General features: G+C 60.6%; 1 protein-coding gene across 3 annotated transcripts; it reads left to right on the top strand.

The window, feature by feature from the left end:
* The first annotated feature begins 1,180 nt into the window (after positions 1–1,180).
* Positions 1,181–18,139, top strand: IFNAR1 (interferon alpha and beta receptor subunit 1). 3 transcript variants are annotated; one of them, XM_084874240.1, is made up of 11 exons: positions 1,181–1,347; positions 5,026–5,149; positions 6,435–6,616; positions 7,467–7,621; positions 7,715–7,865; positions 11,064–11,178; positions 12,763–12,959; positions 13,053–13,195; positions 13,985–14,135; positions 15,126–15,277; positions 16,597–18,139. In XM_084874240.1, exons 1-11 carry the CDS (start codon positions 1,275–1,277, stop codon positions 16,945–16,947), a joined length of 1,794 nt encoding a protein of 597 aa, XP_084730366.1. In that variant the 5' UTR covers positions 1,181–1,274; the 3' UTR covers positions 16,948–18,139. The 3 variants fall into 3 exon arrangements, with proteins under 3 accessions (XP_084730366.1, XP_084730367.1, XP_084730365.1); XM_084874241.1 differs by lacking the exon at positions 1,181–1,347 and adding an exon at positions 1,742–1,958 and having other exon boundaries at positions 12,793–12,959; XM_084874239.1 differs by lacking the exon at positions 1,181–1,347 and adding an exon at positions 1,748–1,958.
* Positions 18,140–21,764: the final 3,625 nt, after the last annotated feature.

Consider the following 21,764-nt stretch of genomic DNA (forward strand, 5'->3'; position numbering starts at 1 on the left):
CTCAGGTGCAGGTGCAGTGTGTGGTCCGGGGCCCGCGGTCCGCATGGGAAAGGGCAGCCTCCTCCGGCCGGTTCGCCAGAGCTTTGACAACAGGAAGTGGAATTTAATAAAAACGGGATTTAGTCCGTCAGCGTCTGGGAAACCTTGTGAGTGTGACTCAGCCACACGCCGGGATCTCCCTCCGTCGTCCGTCTCCTCCGGGGTTTTCCAGGGGAGCGGGGGAGGGGGGTCACGGGAGCAGGGGGGGCCCCGGGGGGGGGGTCAGGGTGTCCCCGGGGACGGGGGGGGGTCAGGGTGTCCCCGGGGGCCGGGTCAGGGGGGGTTCAGGGGGGAGCCGGGGGGCCCCGGGGGCCTCGGACCGCGGACATCCGCCGCCGGGTTCGCTCCGAACCCTCGTCCCGCGGGCCGGGCCGGCAGCCTCCGGCGCTGCGGGCGGCGAGGCCTGACTGGCCCTCACCCTCGTCCATCGTCTCCATTTGGCTCTTTCCTCACCGGTGACGGCACTGGCCGTCCGCGGGCGGGCCCAGCGATGGCTGACAGGGGTCCGCGGGGCCCGCTCTCCGCCCCGCCCGCTCGCCCCTCCGCCGGGCGCCCCGGAAACCACGGTCCCGGGCCGGCAGCGCCCCGCACAGGCCCACCGGCCCGCCCTCCCGCCCGCAGCGCCCGCTTCCGGCCTCGCCGCCCCCGAGGCCCGGGCCCGCGGGGAGGGCCGAGCCCCGGACGGCGAGGCCTGCGCAGGCGCAGTGGCCACGCGGCGCCCGCGGTGAGGACCGGGGCGCCGGGAGGCGGCTCTCGGGGCGCGGGGGTGGAGGGGCGGGAGGAAGGAGGAGGAAGAAGGGGAAGGGGGCCTCGAGTGGGCAGTCCCCGCGGGGAAAGCGGGGCGCCAGGAGGAGCCGCCAGGCTGACACCCCGGGCGCGCGCCACCCACGCCGCGGGCACCAGGCCTGGCGGAGGGACCGCGGCGCGTGCGCGAGGGAAGTGAGCGGAGTGTGGGGGCGGGATGCGCGTGCCCGGAGGCGGCGGGCGGGGTGTGGGGGCGGGATGCGCGTGCGCGAGGGAAGTGGGCGGAGCGTGATGGCGTAAGGCGTGTGCGCGAGGGAAGTGGGCGGAGTGTGGGGCGGGAGGCGCATGCGCGGAGGCTGGGCGGGCCGAGGGGCGGGCCGAGGGAGGGCGGGGCGAGCGCCGGGCCGGGCCGCCGCCGGAGATGACAGCCTGGGGCGCCGCACAGCGAGGAGCGCGCCCGGCGTGAGTGCGGCCGGCGGGCGGCCGGGAGGATGCTCGCCCTCCTGGGAGTGACGGCCGCGGTGCTGGTGGCCGGGGCGCCCTGGGTGCGGCCCGCAGCGGCAGGTGAGAGAGGAAGATGTGTGTGTGTGTGTGTGTCAGTGGGGGCGCCGGGGGGGTGGGCGCCCGCACGAGGGTCCGGGGGACCTAGGTCTCCGCGGCCGCGGCGCTCGTGGGCTGGAGACTCGAACGGGAGGAGGTGGCGGCGGAGCTCCGTGGCCCGCGCCGTCCCGGTCCCCGCCCGGCGTCCCCGCCCCGCCGCTCCGGGCCCCCCGCTCCCGGCCCCGCCCGTCCCGGGCGCCGGTGCCGGAGCCCGCGGGCCGGGCCGCCCGGCCGGCCGTTCCGCGCTCGGCTCTGGCCGGGAGCTGTGCCCCGAAGCCGGCTCCTCCGACCTGCGAGAGCTCGCCCCGCGGGAGGCGGGGCCGCGGGACGTGGGACCGGCGCGCCCACTGAAAGTCGCCCCGAAGGAGGAGTGCCCCTCCCTGCGGCCCCCGCCCGGGCCCCGGGGTGCTGCCTGGCCGCAGCCGGGACGAGGGGCGGGGGTGGCCTGCTGGGGCAGGAATCCGGGGTCCGGGGAGGCTGCCCAGGGGCTCAGATGCTGAACTGCTGGCCCAGAGAAGTGCACCCCAATGTGGCGCCCCTTTCTCAGACCCTGCCGCAGGCACGGGCCCAGGATGGTATGTGGGCGGTGGGGGGCCTCGGTGCCCCCGGGGTAATTTCTGATTCCTTTGGTCCATGGGCATTTGCATTAGCTAGTGTTTGCTTCAACAGGAGTTTCCCCAGAGTTTTCTCGTAAAATTAACATTCCAGGAGGATGTGCATTAAGATCTGTAATTGAAAAGTTAAAAATATATTTTTTAAAAGATCCAAATTTTAATTTGGATTAGCAGAGAGCTGCTAAAAGTAAGTCATATATATATATATATATATATATATATATATATATATATATATATATTTACTTATTTATTGATTTTTTACAGAGGGGAAGGGAGAGAGATAGTTAGAAACATTGATGAGAGAAACATCGATCAGCTGCCTCTTGCACACTCCCTACTGGGGATGTGCCCGCAACCAAGGCATGTGCCCTTGACTGGAATCGAACCCGGGACCTTTCAGTCTGCAGGCTGCGCTCTATCCACTGAGCCAGATCGGTTTTGGCCATTTTTATATATTTTTTATTGACTTCAGACAGGAAGGGAGAGGGAGAGAGACAGAAAACATCAATGATGAGAATCACTGATCAGCTGCCTCCCTCACGCCCCCTACTGGGGATGGAGCCCCCAACCCGGTCCTGTGCCCTTGACCAGAATGGAACCTGGGACCCTTCAGTCCGCAGGCGGACACTCTGTCTACTGAGCCAGACTGGCCAGGGCTAACTAAGTTTTATACGCAGCTGGCATGTACTGAGCTCTTAACTGCACACCAGGCACTCCAGGTATTGTAACGGTGTGAACTCCTGTAGGATCCGAGGCACCGCCCTGCCCTCCTCCTGGCCTGTGCTGCAGAGAGGCTGAGTCACTGGCCTGAGGCGGCTGGGAAATCAGATTCTGGGAATCGGCACAGAGCCCGCCTTCCATTAACCTACTTTTCTTCTCCGAAGGAATAGTAATGCTCAAAACTAAATGAAGCGTTAACCCTGCCTTAGATCATCGTGTTGCTCTGCCTTTCAAGTACGGTACTCGTAATTTTATTTTTTAATATATTTTATTGATTTTCTACAGAGAGGAAGAGAGAGGGATAGAGCCCTAGGAACATCGATGAGAGAGAAACACCAACCAGCTGCCTCTTGCACACCCTCTACTGGGGATGTGCCTGCAACTAAGTACACGCCCTTGACCGGAATCGAACCTGGGACCCCTCAGTTCACAGACCTACGCTCTATCCACTGAGCCAAACCGGTTTCGGCATCAAGTACTCATATTTTAAACCTCCTGGTGCCCTCACCTAAGACAAGCATCCGAGCTGTTGGAGGAAAACTCTCTTTGTACGGACGTATGTGCTAGGACTCATGTCGCTTTAAAATCTCGTAAACATGCGTCTGGTTATTGATGTGAAGGTGGGGGCAGCCAGGTATATACACAGAGGTTTGGATTAAGTGCCCGTTTGTATAACGTACATGCTAAAGGGGTGAAACAAACTATCAAAAGGATGTTGCTAACAGTGATAGAATGAAACCTGTGTAATCTAAAATCCTGTTTGATAAACCCACCTCCCGGTTTCCACTGACCTGATCTCGCCGCGCCCTCAGCCCCCCCTCCTTCGGCAGAAGGGCCGAGGCCCTGAGGGACCCCTGGTCACACCGTCAGAGCCCCTCTGCCTGTCCAGCCGAGGACCATAGGAACAGGATGCTCTGGAGTGGACACCCAGATGCCACCAGATCCTTTGTCTGCCCCATAAACCCAGCCTCTGCCTTTGAGGCCTGGAACCGATAACACTCAGCCAGCCGTGGGAGCTGAGCTCAGAGGAGGGGCAGGGGAGGTGTCCGCTCAGGGATGAAGTCTCAGCGAACACGAGGTGAAGTAGGAAAGAGGCGGGGACACTCACTGACACCTGCGCACATTTTTTAAGAAGTCAGAAAACGTTCTTTCCAGCCGCCCCTCCCCCACGTTTGGCTCCGCACCGACATCTCCAGCCCAGAGGCAGCAGCGCCGCCCAGGTGAGCGGGCTCTGCCCGGCCCAGCCCCTGCTGCTGCGGAATCCACAGGAGGCACGGGCTGGCAGAAGTAAAACCGGGAACGTGGTAAGGACCGGAAGTAAATCTGAAACCCGGCCCGTCACTCAGAAAAACCAGGCCTTCGTGCACTGAAGCCGTGTGCCCAGCGTGGCACTGAGCGCTGAGCGATCCCGTGGGGTGAGCGGCTCAGGCGGGAGGAAGGCTGCTGGAAGGGCTCAGTGGAGCTGGTCTAGGAGGATTGGGGGTCAGAGAAGAGATGGGTTGCCGTTACCAGAAAGGGGAGAACGGGAGAGAGTACGCAGCGGTGGGAGGGGTGCGCTGGGAGGCAAGAAAGTGGGCCTCTGCGGCCCTTGAGGGCCCAGGAGGCTCCCTGACTTCTCAGGGCCTGAGGGCGTGGCCGGCAGGTCACCGTGCAGACCCGGTCTCTGCCCTCCCGGGACGGCGGCAGCTCTGAATCCGCTGCTCCTGCTCTGCGGGGCAGGAGGCAGAGCGGAGAATGTGGCCCCAACTTGAGGCTGATCAACAAGAGTGCGGTTTCCTTGGGGTCTTGTGGCTTCCCGGCCAGACACAAACTCCTCTGTACAGAGAACATTCTCTCAGACAAAGCCAGCCCAGCCGGGGACTCCGTGGGTGAATGGCGACCTATGAACCAGGAGGTCACGGTGCACTTCCTGGTCCGGGCACAAGCCCAGTGCGGGGCGTCCCGGAGGCAGCCGTTCTATGATTCTCATCACAGATGTTTCTCTCTCTCCCTCTCCTTTCCTCTCTGAGGTCAGTAAAATATTATTTTTAAAGAGACAAAGCCTACTTTTCCCCCCTTTGGTTTTCCGCCGTCACGGGGACATACAACACTTTTTACAGGTTAAGACACTCCGTCTTTCCCGGCCCTCGGGCGGAGAGGTAGCTAGCTGACGCCCCGGTGCTGGGAGCAGTCAGTGTGGTCTTGGGTTTTCGTACACTGACCTCTGTCACATGTCCATGTCTCCCTGCTCATAGCGATGAGGAGGGGAGAGGACAGCCTACTGTCCGCAGTGTGTCCGTGACTCCTCTCTCTGTTCCCTGTGCAGGGGGCACAAGGCCAGCACCTCCCCAAAATGTGAGCGTCGACATCATCGATGACACCTTCACGCTGCGGTGGGACCGGACCTGGGAGCCCGCGGGGGCCGTGGCTGTGTCGGCAGATTACCAAATGTACGTGTGTGCGTGTGTGTGTGTGTGTGTGTGTGTGTGTGTGCGCGTGTGTCCGTGGCAGAGCTTCTGAACAGTTTATAGTTCTGATGCCACCATTTCTGTTCCGATTTCTGGAACACTTGGGGCTTTCCCCCAGTTCTTAGAGAAATGTTATGTCCACATAATCCTCAGAGATTCGTCTCTGCAAACAGAGAGGTAGTGGAACTTCTCTTTGGCTTTGCCGCCAGGGGGCTGGGGGTGGCAATGGCGGCAGCTCAGCCCACAGTCGCCCCGTCTCCGTCCCGGCCGGAGCTGGAGCTTCGCGGCCGCGGAGGGCGGGAGAGTGCACAGGCCTCCGCCAGGCTCCGCGTGTCCGTGTTGGATGGTGTCGTCGGCAGCTCCGTGCGTTTGTGTCCTGACCGGGCACCGCACCGGGACCTCCCGGGACATGGGTCGAGCTGAACCGGCTGGGCTGTTTTTGGTAATTTTTTAAATGTTTCCTTTTTAAAAAATAAGGTAGACTTGAAATGGGGTCAGCACCAATGTTATTTGGGTACCATTCCTAGTTTCTGTTGTCATAAGCATCTTTAAAACAAAGTCTATAATGTTATCCCAGAACCAGCTAACGCTGGGCCTGTGGCCTGAGCTGGACAAGTGCCTCTCAGACCAGTTCCCAGTGCAGGGCCGCTCGGCAGAGTGGGATCCCCCGCGCTGCCTCCACGGCCCGCCCTGCCCTGCACGGCCTGCCCCTGCCCGCCCTGCCCCTGCACGGCCTGCGCCTGCCCGCCCTGCCCCTGCCCGCCCTGCCCTGCACGGCCTGCGCCTGGTCCATTTGGGGCGCTGTCAGTGAGAGTTCTGTGAGCCCTTGTTTCCGGTGAGGGGACAGCAGGAGGCCGTCAGCAGGCAGAGGGTTCTCGGTGGGAGGGCAGAGGAGGCTCGGACTCGCTCGGGGCCGGTGGCTGCTCCTGGGAGCAGACCAGCGGGGCCATCAGCCGCAGTCCCGGGTTCCCCAGAGGAGCAGAAGGTCCAGGAATGAAGTGGGGGCAGCGGGCACAGCTGCTGCCAGCACCGTCCACTTCTGCTCGAGGGCCATTCTCTCTGCTTCCCCCACGAACTTACAGAACTGTGTGTTCAGCAGTCACTCCTTCAGACCGCCTTTGTGGCCCAGCGCTGCGTCTGTCTGCCTCGAAAAGCTGGAAGGGGCACTGACATGTTCGCGGACAGAAGGGAGTGGAGGTGTCCGTGAGCCAGCTGCACGCGTCGCTCAGACGGTCGCTCACGAGTTCTCTTGCCTTTTCGTTTGAAGACCCGGGATGGTGGATATTTGGACAGAACTGCCTGGGTGTCAACATGTGATGAGTGCCACCTGCGACTTTTCCTCCCTCCACCCGTATGCTTACGAGGAAGTCAGACTGCGAGTAAGAGCGGAAGACGGGGGCCGCACCTCTCCGTGGCATGAGCTTGACCCGTTTGTCCCATACCAGCAAGGTGAGAGCCGCTGGATGCAGCGGCGGGCCGTTCGCTCCCCACACCGCCCCCTGCAGGACGAGCGAGCTCCCTCTTTCGTGCGCACACTGGAGGCCCGGTGCACGGATTCACGCACGGGCTCGGCCCCCACAGCCCAGCTTCGCCTGGAAGGTCGTCCGGAGGGTCATCCAGACGGTCTAATTAGCATCCCAGCTCTTTATAGGACACTTTTCTTGATTTCAGAGAGGAAGGGAGAGATAGAAACATCAACGTTGAGAAACAATCATTGATCGGCTGCCTCCTGCATGCCCCCTACTGGGGATCAAGCTCACAACCTAGGCCTGTGCCCTGACCGGGAATCACACCGTGATCTCCTGGTTCATGGGTTGATGCTCAACCACTGTGCCATCCCGGCTGGGCCCAAATATAAATCCGATCATAGCATTCATCCAATCACGGCCCTCAGACCGCCTGGCCACGAGTGACCTCTCTGGCCTCATTGTCCACCACGCAGCCCCTCCAGGCCCCTCCCGTCTTGAACACGGTAGCCCCCGCCCATCCTCAGGGCTTGGGCCGAGTGCCCGGCTGGGCACACTTTCCCCTAGCTGTTCGCGTGGTGGCTCCCCGATTCGGTCACGTCTCGGAGGCTCCCCCTGACTGACTAACTCACCTGATGCCCCTCGCTCATCCTCCGTCCCTGTGTAATCGTCATGTTTCCTTACAGCACGCCTGTCACACATGTGTCTCCGGGGTTCTGCTTCCCCCAGGCAGTGGCTCGCAGGGACTGTCCCGCTGGGAGGCTCGGGCGGAGCACCAGAGGGCGGGTGCGTGGCGCCGTGGTCGTGGCGCTCACAGAGTCCCGGTCTCACAGCTCGGATCGGCCCCCCGGAGGTCCACCTGGAAGCCGAAGACAAGGCCGTGGCGGTGAACATCTCGCCGCCCGGCGCTGCGGACGGCATGTGGCAGCTGGACCGCGGGAGCTTCCTGTACAGCGTGGTCATCTGGGGCAATGCCACGGGGCCGCAGGTGAGCCGGCCCCCCGGGCGGCCGGGCGCGGGCCGCCCGCCCTGACGCCCGCCCTGACGCCGGCCCTGACGCTCGGCCGTGCCTCTGCTACAGGCGTGGAACAAAACCCTTCGCTCCCGAAACCCCAGGACCAAAGTCCACGGGCTCCTGCCGGAGACCACCTACTGCGTGACGGCGCAGGCACGCCTGCTGCTGCACCGGAACCCCGCGGCCTTCAGCCCCGCGCGCTGCATCCGCACCCCAGGTGAGCCGGGCGGGCGCCCTGCACGGTGGGTGCCGAGCTCCCCGGGGTGGCTCAGTGGACGGTTAGACAGAAGCGCTACATAAGCCACAAACGTGGGTCAGAGCCACAAACAGGTGGCCATGGCAGGTCTCCTTGCAAAGCTGCCTTCCAGGCGAAGTGTTACCATGGAAACATCTCAGGAGATTTATCTCATCAGAGACATCTTGCCAACAATTCAGGTCAGGGTGGGAGCTCAGGGTTGTTTATTTTAATTGTAAATATAGTATACTTTGTGCGGTTTTGTTTGCTTGTTTTTTAAAGATTTACTAGTTTATTTTTTAAAATGTTGTTTTCAAAAAGGAAACGAGAGGGAGGGAGAGAGAGAGAGAAACATCAATGATGAGAGAGCAGCATGGATCGGCTGCCTCCTGCACGCCCCCTACTGGGGTTGGAGTTCAAAACCCGGGCCTGTGCCCTGACCAGGAATCCGACCGTGACCTCCTGGCTCACAGGTTGATGCTCAGCCCCTGAGCCAGGCCAGCCGGCTGTGCTTTGTTTTTTAAGTCAAACCGTGTGAAGTGGTGGTTTCCTCTCCTGCCTCCTCCCGTGCCCATTGGTCAGAGAGCAGGCGGCTGGCTCCTGTCAGCATGTGCGGACTTGCAGTGGTTCTGTTTTTTGTTTTGATCTTTATGGTTCAGATAATTACAACTGTCCCTCCTTTTCCCCCCATAGTACCCCTCCTCCCGGTTCCCGCCCCTCGCTAAGCCCTCACCACCTCACTGTCCTCATCCATAGGTGTAAACTCTTCATCCAGTGTCTTCCCGCACCCCGCACACCCTCTCCCCCCCAGAATTGCCAGTCCGCTCCCTTTCCGTGCCCCTGATTCTGTTACATTCACCAGTCTGTTCTATTCATCAGATTTTTAATTCACTTGATTTTTAGATTCACTTGTTGGTAGATATTTGTTCATATTTTTTATCTTTACCTTTTTCTCTTCTTCCTCTTCCTAAAGAATACCCTTTTGCATTTTATGTAATCCTGGTTTGGTGGTGATGAACTCCTTTAACCTTTTCCTGTCTGTGAAGCTCTTTACCTGACCTTCAATTCTAATTGAGAGCTTTGCTGGGTAGAGTAATCTTGGTTATAGATTCTTGCTATTCATCACTTTGAATATTTCTTGCCATTCCTATCTGGCCTGGATAGTTTCTGTTGAGAAATCAGCTGACAATCGTATGGGTACTCCCTTGTAGGTAACTGTTTTTCTCTTGCTACTTTTAATATTCTCTCTGACTTTTGCCCTTGGCATTTTATTTATGACATGTCTTGGTGTGGTCCTCTTTGGATTTCTTTTGTTTGGGGTTCTCTGTGCTTCCTGGACTTGTAAGTCTATTTCTTTCACCAGGTGGGGTAAGTTTTCTGTCATTATTTCTTCAAATAGGTTTTCAGTATCTTGCACTCTCTCTTCTTCTGGCACCCCCATAATTCTGAAGTTGTCCCAGAGGCTCTTTACACTATCTTCATATTTTTGGATTTTCCAGTTGGGTGTTTTTTGCTTCCTCGTATTTCAAATCTTTGACTTGATTCTTGGGATTCTCTAGTCTGCTGTTGGATCTCTGTATATATTATTCTTTATTTCAGTCAGTGTATGCTTAATTTCTGACTGGTCCTTTTCCATTTTTTTGGCATTCTCACTAAGATCCTTGAAGGTCTCACTAAGTTCCTCAGAGGTTTCTAGACGATCTTGAGTAACCTTATAACCAAATTTTAAACTCTATATCCAGTATTTTGCTTTTATCCATTTCTTTTGTGGCATGTTTCTTTGTCTCTGCATTTTGGCTGCTTCCCTGTGTTTGTTTCTATGTACTGGGTAGCTGCTAAGTCTCCTTGAGTTGATGGAGTGGCCTTGTGTGGTAGGTGTCCTATAGGGCCCAGTGGCTCAGCCTCCCTAGTCACCTGAGGTGGACACTCTTGGTGCACCCCTTTGTGGGCTGTGTGCACAGTCTTGCTGTAGTTAAGCCTTGATTGCTGTTGGAATCACTGGGAGGAATTGTCTTCCAGGCCAATTGGATATGAGGATCATCTGTGTCTACAATGGGAGCGCTGCTGTGCAGGAGACACCCTTCTGGGGCAGGACTTGCTTCTGTGGGGCTTTGTTGCTCACTGAGTCTGCCCCTTGAGTGTGTCACTTATGGATGTGAAGAGTTGTAATCCGATATGGTCTCATAATGACCACTGGGTGCACTGGCTCTTGGATCTTCAAGGAGGGGCCGAGTCAGCCACTGCCTGAGGCCACCCAGCAGAAGCTACAGAGACCTCTACAGATTCTTCCTCTTTGTACTGGGTTTGGAAGTGCTCAGACAAAGCCCGGCTGTGAAGCAAGGTAGACTGCTGCTGGTGCCGGCCTTGGGCCTTCTTTTGATAGCTTTGCGGCTCCCTGACCCAGCTGCAGCTTGTTTGACAGGTTTCAGGCTGAGAAAGGACAGGCCATTCCTATGCAAAAGCCTCGGTGCACTGCTTGGGCGGGATTGTAAATTAGGTGGGTTAGGGTCTCAGCAATGGCTGCCAGTCTGCCCTGCACTGGTGAGGTCCCAGTGCAGGAACAATGGCTGCTGCCAGCACCTCTGTTTGAAAGAAAGCCGTCCTCGCATTCCTGTCCCGATGCCAGACAGCCCAGTTTCTCCCCATAAGTGACTGGGTTCCCCGGAGCCTCTCCTGGAACTGGAGTTCAGAGGCAGCTGGAGCATGTATCTCCCTCCAATTGAAAAAGCAGCACACGGGGTGCCAGCTCGTCCACGCCTGCACACCTCCCACCAGTCTCATGCACGTTCTTCTTCACTCAGCTGGCTTCCCCGTGGTTCTGGATGACCGCTGCTCTGTCTTCAGTTGTCATTTTGATGGGTTGTAAGAGGCAGCAAGTACAGCGTCTACCTAGGCCGCCATCTTGGTGTTCTGTAGCTTTAAGTTTTAAAGAAGGTCCTGCTGCATCCATGTGACAGCGCTTGTTCCTGCTGACACGCCGAGGCTTGCCATGTATGTCAGCGGTACACAGGCCTCCCATCCTCTCACGAGGTGGCATGGCCATGCACGCGTGCACACGCAGCACGAGCACAGACCACGCAGTGAGCGCGCACACGCCCTCCCCGCCCGCTGAGCGGGAGCGTCCGCGCCACGGGGATTTCGCTCGAGCAGACGTGCTTCTGTGTGTTCCGTGTCTTCCAGTGGAAAGTGAGCTGCCTGCTCCCGAAAACGTGATGGTCGTTCTGGAAAACCAGACCTACGTCCTCAGGTGGGATTACACATTGGACAACGTGACGTTTCAAGCCCAGTGGCTCAAGTAAGTTCTGCCTGCACGCCCCCTCACCTGCTGCCCGCTGGCTGTGCTCCTGCAGCCCCCACCGCCTGGCCGGTCCCCCCACCGGCTGGCCGGTCCCCCCACCGCCTGGCCGGTCCCCCCACCGCCTGGCCGGTCCCCCCACCGCCTGGCCGGTCCCCCCACCGGCTGGCCGGTCCCCCCACCGGCTGGCCGGTCTCCCCCACCGGCTGGCCGGGCCCCCCACTGCTGGCCGGCCCCCCCCACCGCTGGCCGGTCCCCCTGCCACTGGCCGGTCCCCCCGCCGCTGGCTGGTCCCGCGATCGTGGTGTTGGTTGCATTGTTGTAGATGGGGTATCTCATACCAGCGCTGGCTCTGCCCGCGGCTGCTGCTGACAGTGGTTGTGTGACCTCTCTGGGCCTCCGTGTCTTCATCTGTTGTAAGATATGTGTGTTCTGTGACATGGGTGATGATGTAAGATATGTGTGTGTTCTGTGACATGGATGATGTAAGGTGTGTGTGTTCTGTGACATGGATGATGTAAGGTGTGTGTGTTCTGTGACATGGATGATGTAAGGTGTGTGTGTTCTGTGACATGGATGATGTAAGGTGTGTGTGTTCTGTGACATGGATGATGTAAGGTGTGTGTGTTCTGTGACATGGATGATGTAAGGTGTGTGTGTTCTGTGACATGGATGATGATGTAAGATGTGTGTTCTGAGACATGGATGATGTAAGGTGTGTGTGTTCTGTGACATGGATGATGTAAGGTGTGTGTGTTCTGTGACATGGATGATGTAAGGTGTGTGTGTTCTGTGACATGGGTGATGATGTAAGGTGTGAGTTCTGTGACATGGGTGATGATGTAAGGTGTGTGTGTTCTGTGACATGGATGATGTAAGGTGTGTGTGTTCTGTGACATGGATGGTGTAAGGTGTGTGTTCTGAGACATGGATGATGATGTAAGGTGTGTGTGTTCTGTGACATGGATGATGTAAGCTGTGTGTTCTGTGACATGGGTGATGATGTAAGGTGTGTGTGTTCTGTGACATGGGTGATGATGTAAGGTGTGTGTTCTGTGACATGGGTGATGATGTAAGGTGTGTGTTCTGTGACATGGGTGATGTAAGGTGTGTGTGTGTTCTGTGACATGGATGATGTAAGGTGTGTGTTCTGTGACATGGATGATGTAAGGTGAGTGTTCTGTGACATGGATGATGTAAGCTGTGTGTTCTGTGACATGGGTGATGATGTAAGGTGTGTGTGTTCTGTGACATGGGTGATGATGTAAGGTGTGTGTTCTGTGACATGGATGATGTAAGGTGTGTGTGTTCTGTGACATGGATGATGTAAGGTGTGAGTTCTGTGACATGGGTGATGATGTAAGGTGTGTGTTCTGTGACATGGGTGATGATGTAAGGTGTGTGTTCTGTGACATGAATGATGTAAGGTGTGTGTGTTCTGTGACATGGCTCCGGCCCCGGGCGCACTGGTCCCTCCTTCCAGCCCGCCCTCACAGGGCGGCTGCCTGCACAAGCCCTCCGTGTAAACACTTACCAGTCAGGTGTTTGGAACTAAACACAAACCATCTGTGTCTGTCCGGAAAGCTCCTATCTGAAAAGGGTCCCTGGACGCAGTCCGGAGAAGTGGGCGCAGGTGCAGGGCTGTGAGCACACCCCCCGGGCCCGCTGCGCCCTGCCCCCGGGCCTGCTCCGGCAGGAGGTCTACCTCCGCGTGCGGGCCTCCCGCCGCGCCCGCTCGTCCTCCTGGTCCGAGGAGTTGAAGTTCGATGCCGGGCGACAAGGTAAGCCGTCACTTCTGCTCTGATTCTAATTCCTCACCCCGAGGCCCTTTGGTCTCCTCTACCCCGTTCACGCCGGGCCTGACCTCCTCCCAGCCGCCATCCCGCCTCCGGTCGTGGCCTTGAAGGCCCTGGACAGCCACGCGCTCCACGTCGCCCTCGGCCTCCGGGACCAGACCGAGCTCCAGCACCTGCTCACCTACGAAGTCCGTTTCTGGGAAAACACTACAAACGCAGAGGTGAAGACTAGTGCAGTTTTGTGATTGAGTTTAATTAAGTGGAAATAAAGCGTGGCTCGGCCGGTGCGGCCTAGTGATTGAGTGTTGGCCTATGAACCAGGAGGTCACGGTCTGATTCCCGGTCAGAGCACATGCCCGGGGTGCAGGCCCGATCCCCAGGAGGGAGCGTGCAGGAAGCAGCCCTTCTAGATTCTCTCTCATTATTTCTCTCTCTCTCTCTGTCTCCCTTCCTCTCTGAAATCCATACACATGTATTTTTTAAAGACACTAAGATTATAGGGAAACGTTTAGACTTTAAGATTCTGTGGGCCTGCTGTCCCTCCCGGGGGCGGTGGGCAGCTCGCCCAGGCCCCTCCTCTCTCTCCCGGAGCCACAGCTCCGGCTCCGCTGGCTCTCTGTCCGGTCCTTCCCGGGCACTGTCCTCGGCTCTGTAAGCGGCCTGACACACGCAGTGAGAGACAGAGACGCCCTGCCTGCCGGCGGTCAGCGGGCACGGAGCCCTGCCCCGCGGTCGCCCTCCGCCCCGGGCGGGCGCAGGCCGGGCGCGGCTGTCCTCTTGTCGGGGATGTCCCCCACTCCGGCCCTCCCCTCTGAAGCCAATGAGAACTTGTTCAGTTAAACTTGAAAACACAGTGCTCTTCGGGCAGCACCGCTGACTGGCCCGGTCATGCGTGTTGTCCATCGCATGTCTCTCCCGAGCCGTGTCGGCCGTGGGGCCCGGCCTTGGAGCCTCAGAGAACTGGGGAGTGTCCAGGCCCGCGGCTGAGCTCCCCGGCGCTTGTCTTTCAGAGGACGATCGTGGAGCAGAGGACCGACTTCCCGGTGCCCGGCCTGCGGCCGCAGACGGTATACTGCGCGGCCGCCCGGGCGCTGCTGGCGGCCGGGCCCCGGAGCCAGCACAGCGGCCCCAGCAACACGGCGTGCGCCCGGACCGCGGCAGGTGCGGCTCCCGGGCTCCTGAGCGGCGGCCTCCACCTGGCCGCCCGCTCACGGAGAGGGTTCAATTCTGGGTTCCATTCCCGTCGGGGGCAAGGGCCTTGGTTGTGGGCACATCCCCGGCCCGGGCCCTGGTCAAGGAGCGTGCGGGAGGCCACCCATTGACGTCTCTCACTTAGATATTTCTCTCCGGCTCTCCCACTCCCTCTAAAAACCAATGGAAACCTGTCCTTGGGCGAGGATTTAAAAAAAAAAAAATGCCCCTTCATCAAAATCACTCCGCTCCGAGAAGCAGTGCTGCGTCCGCTGCAGAGGCGTCTGATGAGCTCAGGCTCCGGGGTTAGAAAACACGGCCCCCGCAGCCCAGTGTCTGACGCTCTCACTCCACCCGCGCCCACCGCCAGTGTCCTGGGTGGCCGCCCCGAGCACAAGCCAGCGCCCTGTCCCGGCTCGCAGGGGAGCGGTCCCGGGAGCCCGCCAGCTGCGCGGGGCTGGTGTTCCTGGGAACAGCTCGGGCTGGTCTGTTCTCGCGTCCGGCACTGTCCCCGTGCGGCCGTGTGTGTGCGTGTGTGTGTGTGTGTGTGTGGTGCTGGGTGGCTCTGGTGTCGGGGGCTGTGTCAGGCTGGCCCCTGGTCTCGGATGCCCTCCCAGGCAGGTGGTGTAGGCGCGGTGCCACCAGAGGGGTTTCTAAGGCTATTAAGTAGACTTTTACTTAATAGATTTCCTGCCCTGGCTGGTGTGGCTCAGTGGATAGAGCATCAGCTGTGGACTGAGGGGTCCCGGGTTAGATCCTGGTCAAGGGCACAGGCCCAAGCTGCAGGCTCCCCAGAGGAAGGGGGAAAGTCATCATTGATGTTTCTCCCTTCCTCTCTGAGATCAAGAAAAGACATTTTTAAATAAACTTTAAGAACCAGACTTCCTCCCCGCACGCTCACCTGGAGCGCGGCTCTGGGCGTTTGCGTGCGGACCGCTGACGGTGCTGTGCTTGTTCCAGGAGGCGGCCCCGGAGCCCGGCTGGCGCCCGGCCTCACCGCCGCGCTGGCCGCGCTGGCCGCCCTGCTGGTGCTGTGCGCGCTGGCCGCCGCGGGGAAGCTGGCCCACTACGTGTTCTTCCCGGCCGGGCGGCCGCCCTCCGCCCTCGGCGAGGTGAGTGCCGCCCTTCTGCGGGCCCTCCCGGAGCGCAGGGCCCTCTCCGAGCGGGTCCCTGCGGGGTGCTGTCCTCCTGAGGGGCCCTCCCGGAGCGCGGGGCCCTTCCCGGAGCGGGTCCCTGCTGGGTGCTGTCCTGCGGGCCCTCCCAGAGCGCGGGGCCCTTCCCGGAGCGGGTCCCTGCGGGGTGCTGTCCTCCTGAGGGGCCCTCCCGGAGCGCGGGGCCCTTCCCGGAGCGGGTCCCTGCTGTCAGGGACACGCGGGCCGGTGTTTGCGCCCAGGACCGTGGGATGGCCCCAGGCGGCCTCGGCGGGCGGGCCTCGGCTGCCTCCCCGGCCGGCAGGGGGGCATCTGTCCCTGTCGCGAGTGGTTCGCAGGCGGACGGTGTGAGGAGGGCGCCCCAGCCTCGGCCCGGCGGGTCCCAGACGCAGCACAGCCTCAGCTTTGGGCGGAGGCGCAGCCGCTGAGCGGTGCCAGCTGAGGGTTTGCATGAAGCTCCGTGACCTTGGCATGCCCTTGGCTGTGAGGTGGGCCTGATGCTCCGGCAGAGCTGTGAGCGGGGAGACCGGGGAGGCCCGTGGGGTGTCACTCTCAGGGCCCAGCCAGACCTTCCCTCCAGACTCTGCCCTCCTGCCCGCTCCCAAAGCACTGACAGCTCGCTGGGGCAGTGGTCCTGCTGGACAGCTGGTCCTCACTGAGCAGCTGGTCCTCATTGAGCAGCTGGTCCTCATTGAGCAGCTGGTCCTGGCCGAACAGCTGATCCTGCTGAACAGGGAACATTAACTCACCATTTGTGCAGCTGGAGCTCTGAGGGTGGATATTCGGTTTTGTTATTTCACGGTGAAATGCCCGCAGTCCCCGGCTCTCGCTGTCCGACCTCGGCCTCTGCCCGCCGGCGCGGTGCGTCCGTCTCCGGTCCCGTCACTCCCTCCCTCGAGGGCCAGGCAGCACCGCGTGTGCGGGCGCCCTGGCCGTGGTTCTGAGCGCTGTGCTGCACGGACGTGCTGGGAGCTGACGGTCGTGGAGCTGCGGCTGTGAGAGCCACAGACTTCCTCCTCTGACGGCGTCTCTCTCCCCTCCCCTCCCATCCTCTCCCCTCCCCTCCTCTTCTCTCCTCTCCCCTCCCTTCCCCTCTCTCCCCTCCTCTCCCCTCCCCTCCCCTCCCATCCTCTCCCATCCCCTCCTCTCCTCTCCTCTCCCCTCCTCTCCTCTCCCCTCCCCTCCTCTTCTCTCCTCTCCTCTCCTCTCCTCTCCCCTTCCCTCCCCTCCCCTCCCCTCCCCTCCCCTCCCCTCCCCTCCTCTCTCCTCTCCTCGCCCAGTACTTCCCCGAGGAGCCGCTGAAGAACCTGCTGCTGCCGGCGAGCGTGGAGCGGACGGAGCAGTGCTGCGTCATCGAGAACGCGGACACCGGCTCCGCAGGCGGGACGCGCGGGGACGAGGACCACAAGGCGTACGCCTCCCAGACCAGCCAGGACTCGGGCCACTACTCCATCGAGGACGGGAGCGCGGGGAGCGGCGGCCAGGGCGGCGAGGAGCCGGGCCCGCCGGGGGCCGGGCCGGGCGCCGCTCAGCCGGCGGGCGCTCAGCCGGCGGGAGGTCTGCATGACCGGGAGCCCGGCCCCCCGGGGACTCTGAACAGAAACACCGCCGGTCCCCGGTCCTCGCCGTGAGACGCCCCCACCTGGGGGCAGTGAAGCTGCGGGAACCGGACCCGCTGCCCGCCCCATACGCCGTGACAGAGCGCCAGGGCCTGTCCCGGCCGAGGCGGTGCCAGCCGGGCCGGGAAGGCCTGGTGCCCGGCGGTGCCCGGCCCGGACGCTCGGGCTGCCCTGGCGCTGACGCAGGCCGGGAGATGGCCTCTGAGAAGCCGTCTGGAGGGTGACTCGCTCTGGAAGGCCCCTCTCCCCCGCCCGGGGCCCCGGGGGCCGGGCAGTGTCCGTGCACAGAAAGGCCGCGGGCTCCGTTCTCGGACACAGGTGTCCGTGCGGCCTGCCCACGGGCCCCGGAGGGAGCGCACCAGGGGGCAGGTCGCTGAGATGGGCGGGGGCTCGGGGCCTCTGTGGTCCTCGGGCCAGCGGCCGGGCAGCAGACAGGCCGGGTGCCAGCTCCCCGCTCCCCTGCCCTGCAGCCTCCGGTGAGCTCAGCGCCGGCCCCTTGGCAGCTGACGGGGTTCCTTCTGAAGCCATGGGCTCGGGGCCCAGGAACCCGCCCTGGGAGCCCAGCCGACGGGTCTCGGGAGGCCAGACGGCACCTGGGGTGCCCGGGAGGCTTCTCGGCGCGGCCCGGACGGGCGTGTGGATGAATGTAGCTGAACGGCGATGCGGTCTGACACCGGGCACGCACACCGCGTGTGCACCCGTCCGAGGGCCGGTCCGGAAGCTCCAGTGCAGTCCCATCGGAGTCTGCTCAGAGCTTCGGTCTGACTGGGCACGGCCGCCCACAGTGCGATTTTACAATACAGCCCGGGCCTGCCCTGTCCCAGCTGTGCGGCCGCAGGGCAGTGCCGGGACGGGACTCGGAGGGGCACACACACACACACACCCCACCCTGCTCCAGCGGCCTGGCGCATCCTGCATTTGTCTGTCTGCTGTCTGTCCTCTCTGCCAGGCCGCCCCCCCCCCGCCCCCCCCCCGCCCTCGGAGCAGGGCCTGCACACAGGATGCAGGAAGCGTGATGGCGTGGAGGAAACAGGAGGTTTGAACCCGTGGCGCTTCTGACAGCATCTGTATGTTTACTGCGTTCTGGAAGGACATACCCATATTTCTTTGCAAAACTCTTTTGTACCAGTAATTTCATTTGTACTTTTGCCCAGAACCCTGTTGGTGTAAATAGTTTTATATAATAAAACTGGAGCAAAGCTGATTGGTTGTTGTGCTTGAACTTCATCAACTTCCATACACCAGCGGGCTGCCCCTGGGCCTTCACCAAATCTCCTAAGGGAGGGGCTGGGCCAGAGCCTGCGCCCCGCAGCGCCCCCTCCCTACCCCCACCGCACCTCAGCTCCTGCAGGGGCGGTGCAGGTGCCTGCTCTGGGTCCTGCCCCCTGGTGGCCGCTCCCCGAGCGAGGGAGGAGCAGTGGCTGGAAGACAGGAAGGAAGCAGCTGGTGGAGCAGACATTCTGGCTTAGAGGAGAGAGGTCTCGGGAGGGGCTCGTGGGCAAGGTGGACGTGGGAACCCCTTTCACGTCCCACGTCGTCAGGGTTCCGGTTCGGGGTTCGGGTTCTGGAGAGGGCCGCCCACAAAGGAGAAGAGACTAGAAAAGCATTAATTTGGGAAATGGGGGCCAGGCGGGAGCCCACTCCAGGGGGAGGACTGCTCCTCCTCTGGCTTTTCCATCCTTTTATTAAGACTAAAATGATAGGATCCACCTGTATCCCTGGGCAGGAGACTCCAATCAGCCCATCAGTGAGTGTAGGACTGACCGGTGGGGGCTGCTTCCACTGCCCACAACTAGTCCTTAGCTCTGACCCTTCAGAGCAGTGAAGGCTGGCCAGCCCTGCGGTTCCCTGCCCACAGCTCTGTCAGTAAACAGCGATCGGCTCCCGGCAGGCGGGCCTCTCCCCGGCGGGTTTGATGGACAGCCCTCCGGACCCTGCCACGGGGGCGCCCGCTGCACCCGGACGCCCAGACGGCCGGCGAGGAAGGGCCTCGGGGCGAGCGGGCCGAGAGGAGACTGCCCAGATTCCGCACGCTCTGGTCCTCCGAGTAAAAAAGGACGATGAATTTTATAGGATGGAAGTCCGTCGTCCGCTCTGACAGCCCCCCCCACGCCGAGGGTCTCCTGGCCGCACGTCCGTGACGCCAGCAGCGCACCCCGGCGGAGGGCGTCCAGCGTGGCCGCGGCTCCATGGCCGCAGGGCCGTCTTCTTTCTTTTCCTTTTTTAATTGATTACTTATTTATTTTTGCACAAAACAACGCTTATTGACAGGAAGGTGGGAGGAAAGGTTTGGATTTAGGTGCACCTCCCATCTCAGCCACCACCGCCTCGGTCCTCCAGAGCCCAGGCAAGCTCTGTATGTTGGGACGGAGGGGAGGGCGTCCCTCCAGCTCTGCAACCCGTCGGAGAGCTGGTCACACAGGAAGGACTGCAGGAGCCGTTAGAGGGCACCTCCGAACAGTAGTTCCAATCCCTACCCACTGGCAGGCGGAGTCTATGGATCACACACAAGACCCGGCTCCCGGCAGAAGCGGCTCAGAGTGTGGCCTGTACCCCACAGCCAGCCTCCAGGGCCCCTGGCACACCCCAGGCTCGCGGGAAAGGCCACCCTGGGCCCAGCCGAAGGCGAAGGCAGGAGGCAGAGAGCCTGAAGGGGCACGGTGGGCCGGGAAAAGGCAGATGGAGTCACCTAGCTGAGGGGTTTCACCGTCACCGCACACGTCATCACGCACACTTTGTGTTAAAACAACTGTGCCAGCAGTTCCAGCCTCCCATCCCTCCGACAGGGCCGTCCCCAGGCTGAACACAAAGCGTCCCAGAACACAGACACCTGGGGGCCGGGGCCAGGACTGCTCTCCACACACACACACACCCCCCCTGCACACACACACACACACACACACACACACACCCGCCCCCGCACACACACATACACACCCCACACACACACACACACACCCCCGCTCCCGCACGCGCACACACACACACACACACACACACAGCCCCATGTTCGGTCTTCGGTCTAGAACACCCAACCTGCCCAAAGCCAGCTTTAACGGGTCCACTCTCCACGCTGACCAATGACTCCACATCAGCCACGTATCCCAAACGGCTTACCCAGCTAGTTCTATTAAAAACCACGCCAACAGCCAAACCAAAGCACAGCGCACACACTCCTGGGCCTGTGGACTGGCCCGAGCTACACAGGCTCGCAACGCCGGCAGAAGGCGCGAACAGAGCTGGCCCCGGGGAGAGCGGCCGCTACTTTAACAACAGAAACTCCGAACATTTCTTCACGCCTGTTTTCAAGGCAGCCCCTTTGCTCAGTGTGTCTCTCTCCAACGTTGGCTTCACCGGGCTGTCAGAAAGCAGGCTACTTACTCTTTTCTGGAAGGATCAGGAGAAAGGTCTGTTTTAAAACAAACAGCCTCCCCTCTACGCTCCCTCCTCCCTCCCCACCCACCACCTAACCAGCAAAGGCTGCTGGGCCGCAACCACTCAGCTCGAAGGCAGGTGGAGAGGACCAGGCTTCCGAGGGTTAGAATTCAGCTCTCAGCACGGCCTCCCCAGGTGGAGGGCCTAGGGGCTGGCTCCTGGGAAAACTTGTCCCGAGCCCCAGCTGTGACACCTCCTGCTGCAAAGGCACCTGAGACCCTCCCACCCCCGCCCCCCGGAGCCAGCTCCCCTGGGACCAGCCACGCCCAGAACCCAAAAGCCTGCTCTGCCGGCGCCAGGGAGACACAGGCGGGGGCGCCTGGGTGGGGATTCACGCCGGGGAAACAGGATCCAAGTGTGTCACCAGCCGGCAGAGTCCGGAGCCTCTGACCCCAGGGGGTGGGGATGAAGGGCTCTGCCCCCTGACCCACCCCCTGGGTGAGGGTTGCACCCTCTACTCAGCCACCAGCCGGGCGCCTCTCCTTGATCAATGCGTTTAATACTTTTCAGATGGTGCGGTTGTTGTGATGGTCAGAGGCTGTGCTGGTGGCCCAGGTACCCCGTGCCTGCCCTGACCCCCTTCCACCGGGAGATTCTTTTTTTTTAAAATATATTTTATTGATTTTTTACACAGAGGGAAGGGAGAGGGAAACATCGACCAGCTGCCTCCTGCACAGCCCCACCGGGGATGCGCCCACAACGAAGGTACCTGCCCTTGACCGGAATCGAACCCGGGACCTTCCAGTCCGCAGGCCGACGCTCTATCCACTGAGCCACACCGGTGAGGGCTGGGCTGTCTTTTTTGTTAATCCTCACTCCAGGGCATTTTTCCATGGATTTTGAGGGAGAGTGGAAGAGAGAGGGAAAGACAGAGAGAAACACGGATATGAGGGAGACACATCGATTGGTTGCCTCCTGCACATGCGCCCTGACCTGTGCCCTTGGCCAGAATCTAACCTGGGACCCTTCGGTCCAGAGGCCGACGTCCTGTCCACTGAGCCACATTTGCCGGGAAGGACTCTGTTCTTTGCAGCTGACCCCTGAAGCTGTTAATAAGTGATTAAGTGGATTCGCCACTAGAGGGAGACAGTTACCCTGTTTAGATGCACAACCAGCTGGCATTTTAGAAATTGGTTCCTAAAATGAAGGCGGTGTGTGGCTGCGCTGCTGTTACAGCCCTCAGAGTTGCTAGATTTCGCCAGTAGAAAAGCTGGCTACCCAGTTACATTTGAGTTACATTTGGATTTCAGGTCAACAGTAATTTTTGCAGCTGAAGTGTGTGCCAAATATCGCATGGGACGTATTTATAATAAAGACATGTTTGTTGTAGAATGCGTTTGCCTGTGGGAAGAGGTGATGGGGAGTTTGTTCGTGTGGGAGTATATCATTCCCTC

This window comes from Pipistrellus hanaki, assembly GCF_964339955.1.
Source record: "Pipistrellus hanaki genome assembly, chromosome: 2".
NCBI classification, from domain to species: Eukaryota; Metazoa; Chordata; class Mammalia; order Chiroptera; family Vespertilionidae; genus Pipistrellus; species Pipistrellus hanaki.